Source organism: Gigantopelta aegis, chromosome 8 (genome assembly GCF_016097555.1).
Source record: "Gigantopelta aegis isolate Gae_Host chromosome 8, Gae_host_genome, whole genome shotgun sequence".
NCBI classification, from domain to species: domain Eukaryota; kingdom Metazoa; phylum Mollusca; class Gastropoda; order Neomphalida; family Peltospiridae; genus Gigantopelta; species Gigantopelta aegis.
Genome location: NC_054706.1, coordinates 52963483 through 52981944, shown reverse-complemented (window position 1 = coordinate 52981944; position 18462 = coordinate 52963483). Strand labels below are relative to the sequence as shown.

General features: G+C 38.9%; 1 protein-coding gene across 1 annotated transcript; it reads left to right on the top strand.

Moving 5' to 3' along the window:
• Positions 1–2135: 2135 nt before the first annotated feature.
• LOC121379881 (UPF0489 protein C5orf22 homolog) lies at positions 2136–17716 on the top strand. Its single transcript, XM_041508546.1, has 4 exons — positions 2136–2452; positions 5654–5715; positions 10975–11100; positions 16269–17716. Exons 1-4 carry the CDS (start codon positions 2254–2256, stop codon positions 17415–17417), a joined length of 1536 nt encoding a protein of 511 aa, XP_041364480.1. The 5' UTR covers positions 2136–2253; the 3' UTR covers positions 17418–17716.
• The last annotated feature ends 746 nt before the right edge of the window (positions 17717–18462 follow it).

The window sequence follows — 18462 nt, the reverse complement described above, 5'->3', positions numbered from 1 at the left end:
AAGGTTCAAGCACGCTGTCCTGGGCACACATACACCTCAGCTATCTGGGCTGTCTGTCCAGGACACTGGGTTAGTTACCAGTTGGTTAGTGCTTAGTAAGAGAGAAGAGCGGTGTAGTGGCGTTACACCAACCCATTGAGCCGTTAAACCCCGCTTTGAGTGGGAGCCGGTACCGGGCTGCGAACCTCATACCTACCAGTCCGATGGCTTAACCCACGACACTGGATACACACAACTATGTTATCATCCAAAGCGGCTTCGCACCTGGCACCAATGGCAGTACAAAAACGTGCCAGGTGCTTGCCTGCTACAATAGCTGATTTTGTATGATGACAGCTCACACGCTTGAAACTTTTATAACCAAAACCAAAACCGAGGTAAGTGTATTAATGTTATTTTGTTACATAGACCTAGAAACACATAAGTATATAAAATAATCTGATACAAGTTCTTATTTTTTTAATTAATTTTTTTACGAGTCCAAACGCGAAAACGAGGTACCGTAAAAACATTGTTATTCTGTTAGATATACATGTAAATATATAAATAGATGTAAGAATTGACACAACAGTTTTTTTCTTCAACTTTCACAAGTCCAAATCCCCAAACGGATTAAGTGTATTGTTGTTATTGTTTTGTTAATCAACTGAATTTGATGTTGTGTTTTGATAAAAGTAAGTATTACTTTCTTAAAGGGACATTCCTGAGTTTGCTACAATTTTTAAGATGTTATCGACTAACAGAGACTTTTTAACGATTGTAATTACATATCAAATATATTTTCTGCATAAAATAATAATAATAATAATAGATTTTTATTTCAGATCAGAGATCCATAGAACATATATAAACATCACATACAAAACTGATTACATAATATACAGCAGCTTGTGCCAGCGATTTACACATACAGATTTGACGTACACAGTTGTACAGCGCAGGTGGGCAAGTAGGTCGTTTGAAGTTGTTTCGATTCTGCTCTTCAGCGAATATGCTGTTGAGCGAAGTAAAGCGCCAAAGCTTTTTACTCGATGACTGACAAACATCTTGCTGGCACTGTATGGTCGTCGTTGTCCGATCATCCATCGGTATGCATTATTATAACATATGTTAAGATCCTTCATGGTATCCTATGTACATTTCACCCATATAATGCACCCGCGTACAAATTACTACAATAACTCACAAATAATTGTGTTTTAACAGATTGTGAACATTTTGCAAATCGCCACAACAACATGTTTGCGCGTATACAAAGGGCTCTATCCTGTCGTTTAATGTCTTTATCGTCTTTCATGCTTTTGCATATAATATGACCTAGATATTTATAGTTGTCAACAAATTTCAGTACATCACCACACAAATATATCGAAGGCACATTGATCAACTTCAGAGTTTCTGGCTCAATACACATACAAACAGTTTTCATTGTATTATATATAATATCATAATCTTCTGCAAATTTCTCGCAAATCGTTAACATTTTTCTTAATGCAGAAATAGATGGGCAAAGAAGTGACGTATCATCAGCAAAACTGAAGTTATTTAGAAACACCCCACCAACATTACACCCAACTGCACATTTTGACAACTGTAGGTTAAGGTCATCAATATATATATTAAATAATAATGGTGACATTACCCCACCTTGACGGACGCCATTTGTTACATTAAACTTACAGGAAATATATGCACCCCATTTTATACTAAACAATTGGGTTAAATACCATACTTTGAGAAAGCGAACTATAAAAGTAGGCACATTATCAGTGGCTGTTTATTAAACGTGTTTCTGATCTTTCTAATATTTGTACTAGGTTAAAGTTCATTTTATTTCCTAAAATATTTCTTTTTCGTACATACGAAATTATTTGAAGACAAAATCCAGTTTGGGCTTCTTACAAATATTAAGACGACCAGAAACATATTGAATATACAGACACTGATATTCTAAACAAGAAAAAATTAATTTAATATGTAAGTTTAATCGTAGAAATGTTGTATTAGTCGGAAACATCTTACAATGCAGCAAACTCAGGAATGTCCCTTTAAATTCAGGATGTCCCCTTTTTAATTGAATTCGTGACCACAACCACCCCCCCCCCCCCCCACAACAACAACAACAGAAACCCCACCAAAAAAACTCCAACACCAGCATTAACAACAATAACAACAGTTTTACTGAAATGAATCACTCTCTCTATAAATGTTTTAGATTTCCGACTTTCCACCGTTGTCTCGGACAACAGCACGATGTTCCGCAAAGTGAGGTACGTTGAGATTACCGTCGCCGTGGTCGTCTTCCTGGCAACGTGCTGGCTGTTCGCGTGGCGGATGCGCGACATCGGCAGCTGCTACAGTTCGTCATCGTTCACCAGTCTGGAGAGCAGGCACCTCAACCAGGAACGCGGGCCACGGATTCCTGTGTACATCGTGGAGGAACACCATGAGGGTAACTGAAAGCTATGCATGTTCCTTGACAGTTTTGTTTAACCAGCATGAACGTTTGTTTTGTTTAACGACACCACTAGAACACACTGATTTATTAATCATCGGCTATTGGATGTGAAACATTTGATAATTTTGAAATACTGTCTTAGAAAGGAAACCCGCTACATTTTCAGTAAATAGCATGGGATCTTTTATATGCACCATCCCACTGACAGGATAATATAACCACGGCCTTTGATATTCCAGTTGTGGAGTACTGGCTAGAACGAGAACTAGCCCAATGGGCCCATCGACGGGGATTGATCCCAAACCGACAGCGCATCTAGCGAGCGCTTTACCACTGGGCTACGTCTCGCTCCTTGTTACTAAAAGGTTACTTGAGATTGCACATCTGAACTCTCGGTGGCGGGACGTAGGCTATTTCCCGTTCTAGCCAGTACACAACCCTTGGTATATCAAATGTCGTCGTATGTGCTCTCCTGTCGTCTATATGGATGATGCATATAATAAATATAAATGATTCCTTGCTACTAATGGAAAAATATAGCAAGCTTCCTCTCTAACACTATATATCAGAATTACCAAATGTTTGACCTCCAATAACCGGTGTTTAATAAATCAATGTGCTCTAGTCGTGTCGATAAACAAAACAAAGATTAGCTTTGTATATTGAAGCTTTAAGAGAGTTACTTCTTGAAAAGGTATATGTTAATGTGGAAACACGTGTTCAAAACGTCATACCTGAAACTTGTTATACGCAAGATGAAGGGACGTAGCCCAGTGGTAAAGCGCTTGCCTGATGCGCGGTCAGTCTAGGATCGATTCCTGAAGGTGGGCCCATTGGCCTATATCTCGTTTAGTCATTGCTCCACAGCCGGTGTAACAAAGGGTATTACCATCCCGTCTGTGGCATGCTGCATGTAAAAGATCCCTCGCTGCTAATCGGAAAGGGTAGGTTACCTCATTGCGTGGCGGCAGCTGGTTTCCTCTCTCTCATTATCTGTGTGGTCTTTAACCATATGTCCGACGCTATACAACCGTTATGAATATAAACTGTGTTGAGTGCGTTGTTAAATAAAAATACCCCTTCCTTCCTTCCATTCGCAAAATCTAGAACTCAAAATTCGAAGGTACATACACTAGTTCGGTCATTCCCCTTATAGCCTGAGATCAACAGCACGATAAAGTCGGGGCGACATAAATGCTTTGAACAAGGATTTAACGCAAGAAAATTAATTTTAACGACTTTGACAACATGTGTTTCCAAATAATTAACATATTCATTGTTAAGAATGAACTAAGCAGTTTTGTTGTCACTTACCAAGACAGTTAATTCATTCCGTCTCGTGTTATCGGGAATCCATAATTTGCCTATCCTGGTCCTTATAGGCGTGGCTTCTGTATCGGTGTTTTGAACACACATTTAGTTACCTGCTGTTACATCCAGTCAATTCGTTTTTGTTTTAACGAAACCACTTAAGCATATTAGTAAAATAATCATCCGAATGGGCGAAATATCATAGTTTACCATTTTGCTCTTTAAAAGACCCAACGCTGTGGTGGTTTCAGTACCAGATTTTACATAGAATTATACCAACAAATATCTTCTTACATAAAATAAAACTGATTGATTCTAGTATGTGTAACTTTTGTTCACGTGAACCAGAAACACTGCAGCATCTATTTTATGACTGTCCTAAAGTCGTTGAACTCTGGAGTATTATAGAAAAATGGTTATTACAAAAAGGTGATTATACCCAGTTGAATACGAACACAGTCTTATTTGGAATTATAAATAGTAAACATATATTTGTAAACTGGTTAATTGTTAACGTAAAATATTACATATACAAATCAAAATTATAAAAGAGTACACTAAATGAAACTGGTATCAACAATTTTATTAAAGATAAGTTACAAATAGAAAAATACATATATTACCAAAACTGTTTACATACAGAATTCGACGGCAATTGGGGACCATGGTTAAAAGTTCTAGAAGGCCACAACTGAGACACTTAATACTTTTGTTATGTGTATAATTTTAAGTATGACGCCAGTTTGGAAGTATATCTTATAACTTCCTTTTATGTTTTCTCTTTTCAATCTTCGTTTTATTTCCACTTTTGTCACTGGTCCTTTTTTATATATTAGTATATTGTTTGCTATGTACTTTGTAAGGTAGTGAAATCAGGGCCCCAACCCTGACACTATCATAACATATTTCTGGGGCAATAAACTATTAAAAATAATAATAATAAAAACAATAATAATAATAATAATCATCCGAACTACAAAAACCGTTAACCGCGAAATTGATAACAGAATGAATGAATGTTTAACGACACCTAAGCGCAAAAATAGAGATGGGCTATAAGGAGATAATGAAAGAAGGAAGGAAATGTTTTATTGAAAGACGCACTCAACACATTTTATTTACGGTTATATGGCATCAGACATATGGTTAAGGACCACACAGATATTGAGAGAGGAAACCCGCTGTCGCAACGTCATGGGCTACTCTTTTCGATTAGCAGCAAGGGATCTTTTATATGCATCATCCCACAGGCAGGGTAGTACATACCACAGCCTTTGATATATCAGTCGTGGTGCATTGGCTGGAACGAGAAATAGCCCAATGGGCCCACAGACGGGGATCGATCCCAGACCGATCGCGCATCGAGCGAGCACTTTACCACTTGGCTACGTCCCGCCCCGAGTTGATGAAAAAGTGCGTTGGCTGTGTCATCTACATTCTATCTTTTATAGTTCTTATATGCTAGAAATAAGTGAATATTTAGGCGGATTCGGGATGGTGTGGTGCAAAGATTGTGCATATTAAATTAAGTTTCTTATTACCGGACTCGGTGGTGTCGTGGTAAAGTCATCAGACATAACGCTGGTAGGTAATGGGTTCGCATCGCAGTATCAACTCCCACCCAGAGCGAGTTTTAACGAGTTTCAATGGGTAGGTGTAAGACTACTACACCCTTTTCTCCTCTCTCACTATCCAGAAACAACTAACAACTAACCTACTGTCCTGGACAGATAGCCCAGATAGCGGAGGTGTGTGCCCAGGACATCGTGCTTGAACCGTAATTGGATATAAGCACGAACATAAGTTGAAAGAAAGAAAGAAAGTTTCTTATTTATTCAAATTGCTATGTTCACATTTCAAATTGTCCGTTTATGTTTATTGTAGTGGTAAAGTACTGGTTTGATGCTGTTCGTCAGAGTTATATTCCGAAAAGAGGTAATGTTTTGGTAAGTACTAATAGCACAGTCATTGTAAAACGTTGTTTAGGCTACGAACGTTTTCCAATCTGATTTAATTCACGAACTAATCACTAACGATTAACTCACAAGACATTTTGGGAGGCTTATCATGTTAAATGAACGTGATATGATGTCATTTTGAGAGGCGTGTCATATTAAATGAACGTGATATGATGTAATTTTGGGAAGCTTGTCATAGTAAATGAACGTGATACGATGTCATTTTGGGAGGCGTGTCATGTTAAATTAATGTAATACGATGTCATTTTGGGAGGTTTGTCATGTTAAAAAAATGTGATAGGATATAATTTTAGGAGGCTTGTCATATTAAATGAACGTGATATGATGTCATTTTGGGAGGTTTGTCATATTAAATTAACGTGATATGATGTAATTTTGGGAGGCTTGTCATAGTAAATGAACATAATATGATGTCATTTTGATAGGCTTGTCATGTTAAATGAATGTGATAGGATATAATTTTAGGAGGCTTGTCATATTAAATGAATGTAATACGATGTCATTTTGGGAGGCTTGTCATGTTAAAAGAATGTGATAGGATATTATTTTGGGATGCTTATCATGTTAAAAGAATGTGATAGGATATTATTTGGGGAGGCTTGTCATGTTAAACGAATGTGATAGGATATTATTTTGGGAGGCTTGTCATATTGAATGAATGTGATACGATGGCATTTTGGGAGGCTTGTCATGTTAAAAGAATGTGGTAGGATATTATTTTGGGAGGCTTGTCATGTTAAAAGAATGTGATAGGATATTATTTGGGGAGGCTTGTCATGTTAAACGAATGTGATAGGATATTATTTTGGGAGGCTTGTCATATTGAATGAATGTGATACGATGGCATTTTGGGAGGCTTGTCATGTTAAAAGAATGTGGTAGGGTATTATTTTGGGAGGCTTGTCATGTTAAAAGAATGTGATAGGATATTATTTGGGGAGGCTTGTCATGTTAAATAAATGTGATAGGGTATTTTGGGAGGCTTCTCATGTTAAAAGAATGTGATAGGATATTATTTAGGGAGGTTTGTCATATTGAATGAATGTGATACGATGTCATTTTGGGAGGCTTGTCATGTTAAACGAATGTGATAGGATATTATTTTGGGAGGCTTGTCATATTGAATGAATGTGATACGATGGCATTTTGGGAGGCTTGTCATGTTAAAAGAATATTATTTTGGGAGGCTTGTCATGTTAAAAGAATGTGATAGGATATTATTTGGGGAGGCTTGTCATGTTAAACGAATGTGATAGGATATTATTTGGGAGGCTTGTCATATTGAATGAATGTGATACGATGGCATTTTGGGAGGCTTGTCATGTTAAAAGAATGTGGTAGGGTATTATTTTGGGAGGCTTGTCATGTTAAAAGAATGTGATAGGATATTATTTGGGGAGGCTTGTCATGTTAAATAAATGTGATAGGGTATTTTGGGAGGCTTCTCATGTTAAAAGAATGTGATAGGATATTATTTAGGGAGGTTTGTCATATTGAATGAATGTGATACGATGTCATTTTGGGAGGCTTGTCATGTTAAAAGAATGTGGGGATATTATTTTGGGAGGCTTGTCATGTTAAAAGAATGTGATAGGATATTAAGGCTTGTCATGTTAAACGAATGTGATAGGATATTATTTTGGGAGGCTTGTCATATGAAATGAATGTGATACGATGGCATTTTGGGAGGCTTGTCATGTTAAAAGAATGTGGTAGGGTATTATTTTGGGAGGCTTGTCATGTTAAAAGAATGTGATAGGATATTATTTGGGGAGGCTTGTCATGTTAAATAAATGTGATAGGGTATTTTGGGAGGCTTCTCATGTTAAAAGAATGTGATAGGATATTATTTAGGGAGGTTTGTCATATTGAATGAATGTGATACGATGTCATTTTGGGAGGCTTGTCATGTTAAACGAATGTGATAGGATATTATTTTGGGAGGCTTGTCATATTGAATGAATGTGATACGATGGCATTTTGGGAGGCTTGTCATGTTAAAAGAATGTGGTAGGATATTATTTTGGGAGGCTTGTCATGTTATAAGAATGTGATAGGATATTATTTGGGGAGGCTTGTCATGTTAAACGAATGTGATAGGATATTATTTTGGGAGGCTTGTCATATTGAATGAATGTGATACGATGGCATTTTGGGAGGCTTGTCATGTTAAAAGAATGTGGTAGGGTATTATTTTGGGAGGCTTGTCATGTTAAAAGAATGTGATAGGATATTATTTGGGGAGGCTTGTCATGTTAAATAAATGTGATAGGGTATTTTGGGAGGCTTCTCATGTTAAAAGAATGTGATAGGATATTATTTAGGGAGGTTTGTCATATTGAATGAATGTGATACGATGTCATTTTGGGAGGCTTGTCATGTTAAAAGAATGTGGTAGGATATTATTTTGGGAGGCTTGTCATGTTAAAAGAATGTGATAGGATATTATTTGGGGAGGCTTGTCATGTTAAACGAATGTGATAGGATATTATTTTGGGAGGCTTGTCATATTGAATGAATGTGATACGATGGCATTTTGGGAGGCTTGTCATGTTAAAAGAATGTGGTAGGGTATTATTTTGGGAGGCTTGTCATGTTAAAAGAATGTGATAGGATATTATTTGGGGAGGCTTGTCATGTTAAATAAATGTGATAGGGTATTTTGGGAGGCTTCTCATGTTAAAAGAATGTGATAGGATATTATTTAGGGAGGTTTGTCATATTGAATGAATGTGATACGATGTCATTTTGGGAGGCTTGTCATGTTAAAAGAATGTGATAGGATATAATTTTGGGAGACTTGTCATGTTAAATAAATGTGATAGGATATACATTTGAGAGGCTTGTCATGTTAAAAGAATGTGATAGGATATTGTTTTGGGAGGCTTATCATATTAAATAAATGTGATACGTCATTTTGGGAGGCTTGTCATGTTAAAAGAATGTGATAGGATATTATTTTGGGAGGCTTGTCATGTTAAATAAATGTGACTGGGTGACATTTTGGGAGGCTTGATGTTAAACCAATGTGACTGGATGTCATTAGAGGAGGGGGTGGCTTATTGTTAAATGTTTGTGATAGATACCATAGACAAAGATAAAAACCAGTAAACCAGTTCGTGAGCGCTTCCTTCCTGACTCGACACATGTTACTTAAATGTCTGTAAGTTTGTTTTGTTTAATGACACCGCTAGAGCACATTGATTTATTAATGATCGCCTATTGGATGTCAGATATATAGCCTCTATTAGAAACATACTTATCTACCCTTGATTTGCATAGCGCTAAGCGCCCCGAATCAGCCACTTAGAGAGGAAAACCGCTACATTTTTCCATTAGTGACAAAGGATCTTTTATATGCACCATCCCACAGACAGGATAGCACATACCCCAGTCTTTGATATACAAGTCGTGACACAGTGGTTGGAACGAGAAATGTTCAAATGGGCCCACCGACAGGTATTGATCCCTGACCGAACGCGCATCAAGCGAATTTAAATTAACATCTAAGTTAACATCTTTATACAAAGAAGACTTCTGTGGTCATTTTCACAAACTTTACATTACTTTTATAGCATTTGACGTAACTGTATTCAATCAAGGTTCAGGAACACTGTTCTGGAGACTGGCACTCTAGGATATAATTTTCATAAAGGTATCACTACACAGATCACTTCCGAGTTCATTGATGACAGTCCACTATAGTTCCTAATTGTGACACATGCTATGGTTCACATATTCACTTCTAGGAAATGGTGAATAATTAAAACAATATTTATGTTTAATGGTAAGCCTTCTGGCTGTATTTTGCCCATGTTATTTTGTAATATTGTGCATCGACCTTTTAGGACATGGGTATATAGCGCAAGTGACAGCCGGAGTGAATCGGTTAATGAACCAAATGTTCGGACCGGTACTACAGCCAGATGCGGTCATATAGCAAAAAACTGAGACGGAAATGTTCTCAATCTTGGAGTGAAAATAAATGCTTATATAATGTATGTTCGCAATGGTGTATGTTGTTAGTGCCAACAAGAACCCGTTCTATTGGCAATCTTCGTTTGAAGTTGAGCAATTTAACATGGGTTTCAATGGCAGATAACATCTGTGTAGTGAGACCAAAGGCATGACATAATATAAATATAATCTCTTTTTTTTTTAAAGAATTACAAATTGATAGTAATTAAAGATAAAATAAAAACATACTCTCATAATTTGTTGCACAATTAGTTAACTGAGTACCAAACATAATTAGCAGTTGTTATCTTATGAAATTGTGCTCATTATAAGTTTTGATTTATTGTGGTTATCCCGAGTACTCTGACCGTAAAAGTAAGACGGACATTTGGACAGTTACAAGTTAAAGTTTGTTTTGTTTAACAACACCACTAGAGCACATTGGTTTATTAATCATCGGCTATTGGATGTCAAACATTTGGTAATTTTGACATATAGTCTTAGAGAGGTAACCCGCTACATTTTTGTTCCATTAGTAGCAAGACATCATTTATATGCACCATCTCACAGACAGGATATCAAGATTCAAGTACGCTATCCTGGGTACACAGGGGCGTGCGCAGGAAATTTTGCAGGGTTGGGTCGAGGTGTCTGGCGGGGGGTCTGGGGGCCCTCCCCCCCCCCCGAAAATGTTGAAAAATTGACCCCTTCTAGGGCTATTCTGAGGTGTTTTTTGCTGGCTAGCCGAGCTGCTTTCTGACCACATTCACAGGAATGTAAAAAATCGGCATATGAAAACAAATTTCGCCTTGAGCAGGGGGGGGGGGTTCGACCCCCAACCCCCCCCCCCCCCCCCCTCTGCGCACGCGCCTGGTACACATATGGGACGGTGGGGGACGTAGCCCAGTGGTAAAGTGCTCGTTCGATGGCCATTGGGCTATTTCTCGTTCCAGTCAGTGCACCACGACTGGTATGTCAAAGGCTGTGATATGTACTACCCTGTCTGTGGGATGGTGCATACAAAAGATCCCTTGCTGCTAATCAAAAAGAGTAGCCCATGAAGTGGCAACAGCGGGTTTCCTTCCTCAATATCTGTGTGACGCCATATAACCGTAAATAAACAAATGTGTTTAGTACGTCGTTAAATAAACCACTTCCTTCCTTTCTTTTACCGTCAGGGTACTAGGGCTATATTCTGATATACTCTCGGCTCCATACACACATGTTTATATTTATTTATTTATGTGTTTAATGGTCAACAACTTTCAGATTCATATAGATGGACATTCTGATGGCGGAACTCCTGACCAATGGCACACTGGGCCTCTGTTTCGATTTCCTGTTACCCACCACGACATTACCACGATGATGCAGCAAAACGACGTCTTCATTGTAGTAAGAATAAAGAATATAAACGTCTTAAGAAAAATCGTTATTCTAATTTAAGTAGCAGCCAGTATATATATATATATATATATATATATATATATATATATATATATATATATATATATTCTCGCTCTAGCCAGTGCACCACGACTGGTATATTAAAGACCGTGGTATGTGCTATCCTGTCTGTGATAAGAGATGAATAACGAATAGGTAATGATATAATAATACGCTCTGGCCATTCCATTTTACCACGGATTATATGACGAGAATACAAACTCGGGGCGGGACGTAGCCCATTGGTAAAGCGCCATTGGGTGAACCCATTGGACTATTTCTCGTTCCAGCCAGTGCACCACGACTGGTATATCAAAGGCCGTGGTATGTGCTATCCTGTCTGTGGGATGATGCATATAAAAGATCCCTTGCTACTAATGGAAAAAATGTTGCGAGTTTCATCTCTATGACTGTTAAAATGACCATATGTTTGACATTCAATAGCTAATGATTAATAAATCAATGTGCTCTAGTGGTGTCGTTAAACAAAACAAACTGTTTTCTTATACCAAATTATTTATATCTCACTGCAGTGGCGGATCCAGAAAATCCATTTAGGGGGAACCCCAATGACATGAGGCGGAATGCCAAGGGAACTTTGGGGGAGGTTTGGAAATGGATCGTGAAACAAAAAATTAATATATAATAAAATTATAACCCTGCCCCCCCCCCCCCCCCCCCCCCCCGATCCGCCTCTGTCTCACTGTATAAGAAACAGCGATTGGATCGATGGTTATGTCATTACATTCATGTCTTGTGAGTACTGGATTCGTACACGGTCACACACCTCATTAACCACGAATTAACACATCTGTCCTAAACAGACAGCCCAGATACCGTCCCATATGTGTACCCAGGATAGCGTACTTGAATCTTACTTGGTATGTTGAAGTTCGTTTTGTTTAACGATGTCACTAGAGCGTATTGATGTATTAATCATTAGCTTATGGAAGGAAGGAAGGAAATGTTTTATTTAACGACGCACTCAACACATTTTAATTACGGTTATATGGCATCAACCATATGGTTAAGGACCACACAGATATTCAGGGAGGAAACCTGCTGTCGCCACTTCATGGGCTACTCTTTTCGATTACCAACAAGGGATCTTTTATATGCACCACTCCACAGACAGAATAGCACATACCACGGCCTTTGATATACCAGTCGTGGTGAACTGGCTGGAACGAGAAATAGCCCAATAGGCCCACCGACGGGGATCGATCCCAAACCGACCGCGCATCAAGCGAGCGGTTTACCACTGGACTACGTCCCGCCCCTTCATTAGCTTATGGATGTCAAACATTTGGTCTTTTTTATGTTTAGTCTTAGAAATGAAACCCGCTACATTTTTTTTATTAATAGCAAGGGATCTTTTATCCGTTTATTTTTACCATCTCACAAGTAACATAGCACACGTAAATACACAGCATTTTTTACACCAGTTGTGGACCACTGGCTGGAGCGAGAAATAGCCCAATGAGCCCGCCGACGGGGATCGATGCTAGACCGACTGCGTATCAGGCGAATGCATTGGCACTGGGCACGGATATCTTTCAGCTACAGCCATATTTACAGAAACCTATTTTAGCCAAATATAGATGTATTCTAACCAAATATCGAACACACTCTCACTCTTTAAATGTTGAAACCGGAAACTATTCTGGCCTGGATAGAAATGATCGCATATGTTCGTTATGTAATATAAAAGAGCTAGAGGATGAATTCCATTTCATACTCGTTTGTCCATTGTTTATTGAATTGCGTGTGAAATACATCAAGACATATTATTACATTAACCCTTCAGTTTTCAAACTTATCCAATTATTACGCAACCCTAGCAACATCTGTAAATTTCTTTATGCTGCTACAGCTAAGCGTAGAACTGTACTGTAACTATACGCTACTGTGTCCCTCACTAGAATCAATCGTCCTATACATATATCTCTACATGTATGCAGGCGCGGATCCAGGAATTTTAAATAGGGGGGGGGGGGGGCCGAGGGCGCGAAGCGCCCGAGATTCCTAGGGGGGTCCGGGGGCATGCTCCCCCTCGAAATTTAGAAATTTAAGTGGCCTGAAACGCGATTTCCTCGCATCTGATTTCCTCGCATTTCCTCGTATGTTTTTGGTACTGTCATACTGTTTTTGTTATCTTCAAAATTTCATAAACTCTGGTCTCTTCTTTTTTTTAAAGTTAAAGTGGTCATCTCTCCTTCCCATATTAGGCTGGTTTTCCGTTGACTGCGGCTGCCGGTAAATGGGAAGAAATATCGAAACAGTTGTTTCAGTAATATACATTGCTTTGAACAACTGGGCCAATGTGTATCAACAGCCATGGTGTATGCTATAGTAAAAAAAAAAAGAAGAAGCTTGACCCCCAAAATAGGGGGGGGGGGGGGGGCCGGGCCCCTTGGGCCCCCCACTAAATCCGCGCCTGGTATGTACAAAAAGTATTTACTATTATGTCTTATAATTATAGCAGGGCCGTACCCTGACCAAAATCCATGGGGGGGCACTAAATTTTATAAATAATTTTTAACATACTATAAAGATTAAACATTTCTATGCTATTACTGGAGATATATAAATAAAAAAAAAGGACAAGATTCTCAGGGGGGGGGGGGCAGCTGCCCCCTGCCCCCCCCCCCCCCCCGGAGGGTACGGCCCTGTATAGTACTGTATTGTAGGTACCGTTATTGTTATAATATTTACCATCTTGCCAAAATCTCGTTTGTTTCTGATTTAAATGTGTATTATTTTGTTCTTATGTGCCGTAAGGCATACGGAAAATAAATGAATTGAATTGAATTGCTACCATCATGAATGGTTGTCAAGTGTTGCGTCTCTGGGATGGCGATGACGTCACTTTCAATGACGATAGTCCCGCTAAAGCCTACCGCACACGAGAGCTATCAGCTGAGCAAAACGTTACTGGAGACTTTTTGCTCAGCTAACAGCTCTCGTGTGCGGGCAATTTTGCTGAGTATTTTCGTTTCTCGTGGTCGTGAGAAAAATATCTATAGTGTTTGATATTTTTGACCACGCGTGGCAAAAATCTCACCGTGTGCGGGCTACGTGAGTTATCAGCTGAGTTGAATTTGCTAACTGACCAATGGAAACACGGACATTACGTTAGAGTGACGTCATCGCTGGTCGTAAGCACAGTAGCTCAGCACTTAGCTCATCGTGCGGTGAAATTGTTCAGAGCTATCAGCTGAGAAAAAAGTCTGAAGTAACTTTTTGCTCAGCTGATAACTCTCGTCTGCGGTAGGCTTTACTTTGTCTTTTTGGAGGATCCCAAGGCTGGTTTGACCAATTTATAATCCCGCACACTGCAGAGCCCAATGGACAATTCAATTTCAATTGATTGCAAATGACCAAACAAGCTGGTGTCAGCAAACAGATAAAAAAACCCGAAACAAACATACGACATCTATAACAACAATAACAATTAATAATAATAATAACAATATTAATGTACATGCCAGACGGAGAAACAAAGTTTGTATTATATTTGTAGAAATAAAGTTTGTTATAAAAATAAATGGTTAAAGTACTGGGAAATAATTAAATTAAATGACTGCCCCACTGATAGCTGGAACAAGAACTTTACGTTTAGAAATACAGCCGTCAATAAATGTTAATACATATTTAAGAATTTCAATGTCACCATTATTGCATGACATAATAAATCTAAATTGTAAATTGCTATTTAGAGTAGAGAAGTCGGAAAAGGAGTTTAACTTATCAAGTAGTTGTTACCTTTCAACATAATAAATAGGGCAGTCTAAAATAAAATGTTTTCATCTTCCACTGCTTGAGAATTACAAACAAAACAAGTCCTCTGTTCAATTAGTTTTTTTTACGTTTACAGAATCTTCCAAGTTCAATATGAAGATTGTGCGCACTGATTCTCATTTTAGTAAATTATCTGCGTTTTTTGAAGTTTGATGTGCAGAGCAGGTAGTTTTCTAATTTAAATAGGCTGTATGTTCTGCGTTTAGAATCATTGTTTTGAATAGTATCTGACCAGAATTTTATATATTTCGACTCGAGTTCTTGTTTCAAATTATGTGTATCTCTGTGAGGGTATAAAGAGCATTGGTTGTCCCATATTTGACTAAAGCCCAAATTGATCCACATCATTCTTATATAAAATGACCAGTTTAAATTAGATGAGTTGTTATAATAATATAATTCCAAGTACTCCTTATGCACTATTGACGAACAATCATGTGTTCCCAATCTAAACCAGTATTTTGCTGCAAGGGGTAAGCATGTAATAAGAAGTGGGTGCTTGCCAAGTCTACCGCGTATACCATCATGGGCGCTTCTTTTGTTAACACCAAGTAGGTATTTATAGAATTGTATTTGAACACTTTCGAATGGAGTATTGTCACATATATTTTTGAAACCCCAACGGTCTACTCCTTTGGGACACATTAAGCACTGAAATAACTTTAAGGCTGCCAATATATTGTTTCTAACATCAGTTTGTTTGAGTTTAAAGATGGCTTTGCTAGCCTGATCACAAAGTCTGTCACACGCGCTCTTAAAATTGCCAGAGGCAGTAAATAATATACCTAAGTAACAATAAGACTGAACAATGTTAATAGCAATATTGTGTTCCAAACTAAAATATACAAACTATTGTACATGCTTTTGTGTCGTTTAACATTCATTTATTCATTGACAAAAACTATTTACCTGTACTAATGTTGAATATACTGACTAGGAGGTCCTTATACTATTTTAGCAAGCATGGCGGAGTGGGGGTGGTGGTGCTGGGGAGCTCTACTCCCCCCCCCCCCCCCCAATTCTGAATAAAAAATAAGATTGGTAGTAAATCTTATGGCAGATATGAATTTTACTTGTAGAATGCAGAAATTTCAGGACATCTAGTTTTTACGGAGGAGCATATCACCGAATGCCATAGAAACATTGCTTTGCGCCCTCAAATATATATATTAATCGCACATTAATCAAACAGTAATAATGGACATAGATACATGTAAAACATAGTTCATGGTTTTATGGGGTTAACAGAGAAGCTAGAAATAATAGAAATAAAGAGAGTATTATAGCTTTTGTTCTTGGTATATTTTCTTCCACAGGCTGCTGCTCTGGCCGGTTTGATAGACCGATACATCTGGGTGTGGCCCGCGTGGAACACACACAGCAACGAGGGACAGAGTGACAAAGAGTACGCCGCGTTTCGTGTGCGCTACGGCTCCCTGTATCACACGGACAACGCGACGGGCCAACCCGTGCTGCATCTGTGTGCGTGTGCCACGTCCAGCGAGTACAAACTGGACAACTACTGCTTCATGAACAACGCCTCGGACATAGACGACAGCGAAGGAATACCAATCAGAGAATCAGAATGCCACATGAAGTACACGGGTCTGGTCGAGATGGTCAGCGAGACAAAGGCAATATCTCTGATTTCGTCTGGAACCTGGATAACGGCCAAGGACAGCGTCCTGTTGGATGTGGATGAGGACTTCTATGGAGTCGAGGCAGCAATCACTCCTCTGGTCGATGCCGGGGTCAACAAAGAAACCATAGATACAGTAGCCCACTGGGTCAAACGATTGGTGTGCGCTTCGGACGTACGACAAGAGAGGCAGACGGACTCGTTTTTTAACTACTTAGTACAGACCATTATCGATTTTAGAATTGTCTGTTCCATCAATGAAAAGGCTGATGACAGTGTGTGCAACAGTCTTGAGAACCTGGTCTCTGCCGTGAGCACCCTGCAACCAAAGTTCTTAGACAACATTCGAGAGAGAAACTTGATGCAGCACCTGTGTGACAACGAAAGCGAGGGTGCTCTGAAGGAACTCATTACAGAACTCTGTAATCTGAACACAGATCAGCTGAAAGCTTTCGCAAAAGTGGGAATCTGCCTATACGAAAGTCCGAAAACCACGGACTTTGACAGCGAACATAGTATGCGAGTGTGTTACGGATACAATATTCCAAACGAAACCGCAGTCATGTTTCACATCCCGTCCCTCTTGGAAATAAAACAGAGGACAGAGAAACTGAAGGACATCCTGACACAGAAACAGTTTGTTCCCGGTGCAGTGACTATATGTAGATCAACTAGAGATGGCTACACGCCAAGGGCATTATTTACCAAAATTGAGTCAGACATTAAGCGTGTACTTAGAGACGCTTTCCCCAGGATAAGAGAGGATTCGTTTTACTATGACGAGGACCTGTTAGGAGGACCTGTTGGATGGCATGGCAGGCACTGAAGTCTTGTTAAAACAAAATATAGACAATCAGAACCAATAATTATAAATAAATTTCTTTAAAACAAATGTCATCCTATTTAAAGGATTTTGACAAATAAATCAAAATAATAATAATATAGTAAATAAGGTCCTGTAGCTAATGCGCCTGCGCGCGCGCGTGCGCGTGTGTGTGTGTGTGTGTGTGCGTGCGTGCAGTTTGCTTCAAAACAACAGACATAAATTTTCGTGCAATTACTGGATTTTATGTTACAAATAAAGAATGCATTTGGAGGTAACTGTTCAATATAAATGTATGTTCAGATTTATCACATGGTTTTTTTTGTTTTTTTGTTATTAATGTGATTTTGACACTATGGTATGGGATCGATCCCCGTTAGTGGGCCCATTGAGCTATGTTTCGCTCCAGCCAGTGCACCATGACTGGTACATCAAAAGCCGTGGTATGTGCTATCCTGTCTATGGGGTGGTGTATATAAAAGATCCCCTGCTGCTAATCGAAAAGAGTAGCCCATGAAGTGGCGACAGCGGGTTTCCTATCTCAAACTGTGTTGCCCTTAGCCATATGTCCGACGCCATATAACCGTAAATAAAATGTGTTGAGTGCATTTCCTTTCCTTTATAGCCGTTTCGCAGTAATGTTGTCATGAATAAATATAGAATATCAGGTTACTATGTTTTGATATCGTGGATCACATTGCTTTTCCATTACTGCAGTTTGACACCCAATAGCCGATGTATTTTTCGTGCTGGGGTGTCGTTAAACATTCATTCATTCATTCATTGATATCGTGGTTATTTTGCGAGGTTTAGATAATGGTTATCGAACCGACACAAATACCCACGAAAGCATCTTGGGAATGGATGGCCAACCAAACAAGTTATGTCTCCAAATGTATCGTGGCCCCTGCATGTCCTGTTCTTCATCGTGGTGCACCCCTGCGCGTGTTGTAACCTCACCGTGGTGCAGGGGTGTAACATTCTCTTTGAGAATGGCCAATGCAGCACAAATTGAAGTTTTGAGTAAAAGTCAGCATCTATCTGTGAT

Coding starts and splice junctions, on each gene's coding strand:
- LOC121379881 (XM_041508546.1), top strand. CDS start 2,254: ATGTTCCGCAAAGTGAGGTACGTTGAGATTACCGTCGCCGTGGTCGTC. Junction 5,716..10,974: donor CGAAAAGAGGTAATGTTTTG/GTAAGTACTAAT, acceptor AACAACTTTCAG/ATTCATATAGATGGACATTC. Junction 11,101..16,268: donor AAAACGACGTCTTCATTGTA/GTAAGAATAAAG, acceptor TTTCTTCCACAG/GCTGCTGCTCTGGCCGGTTT.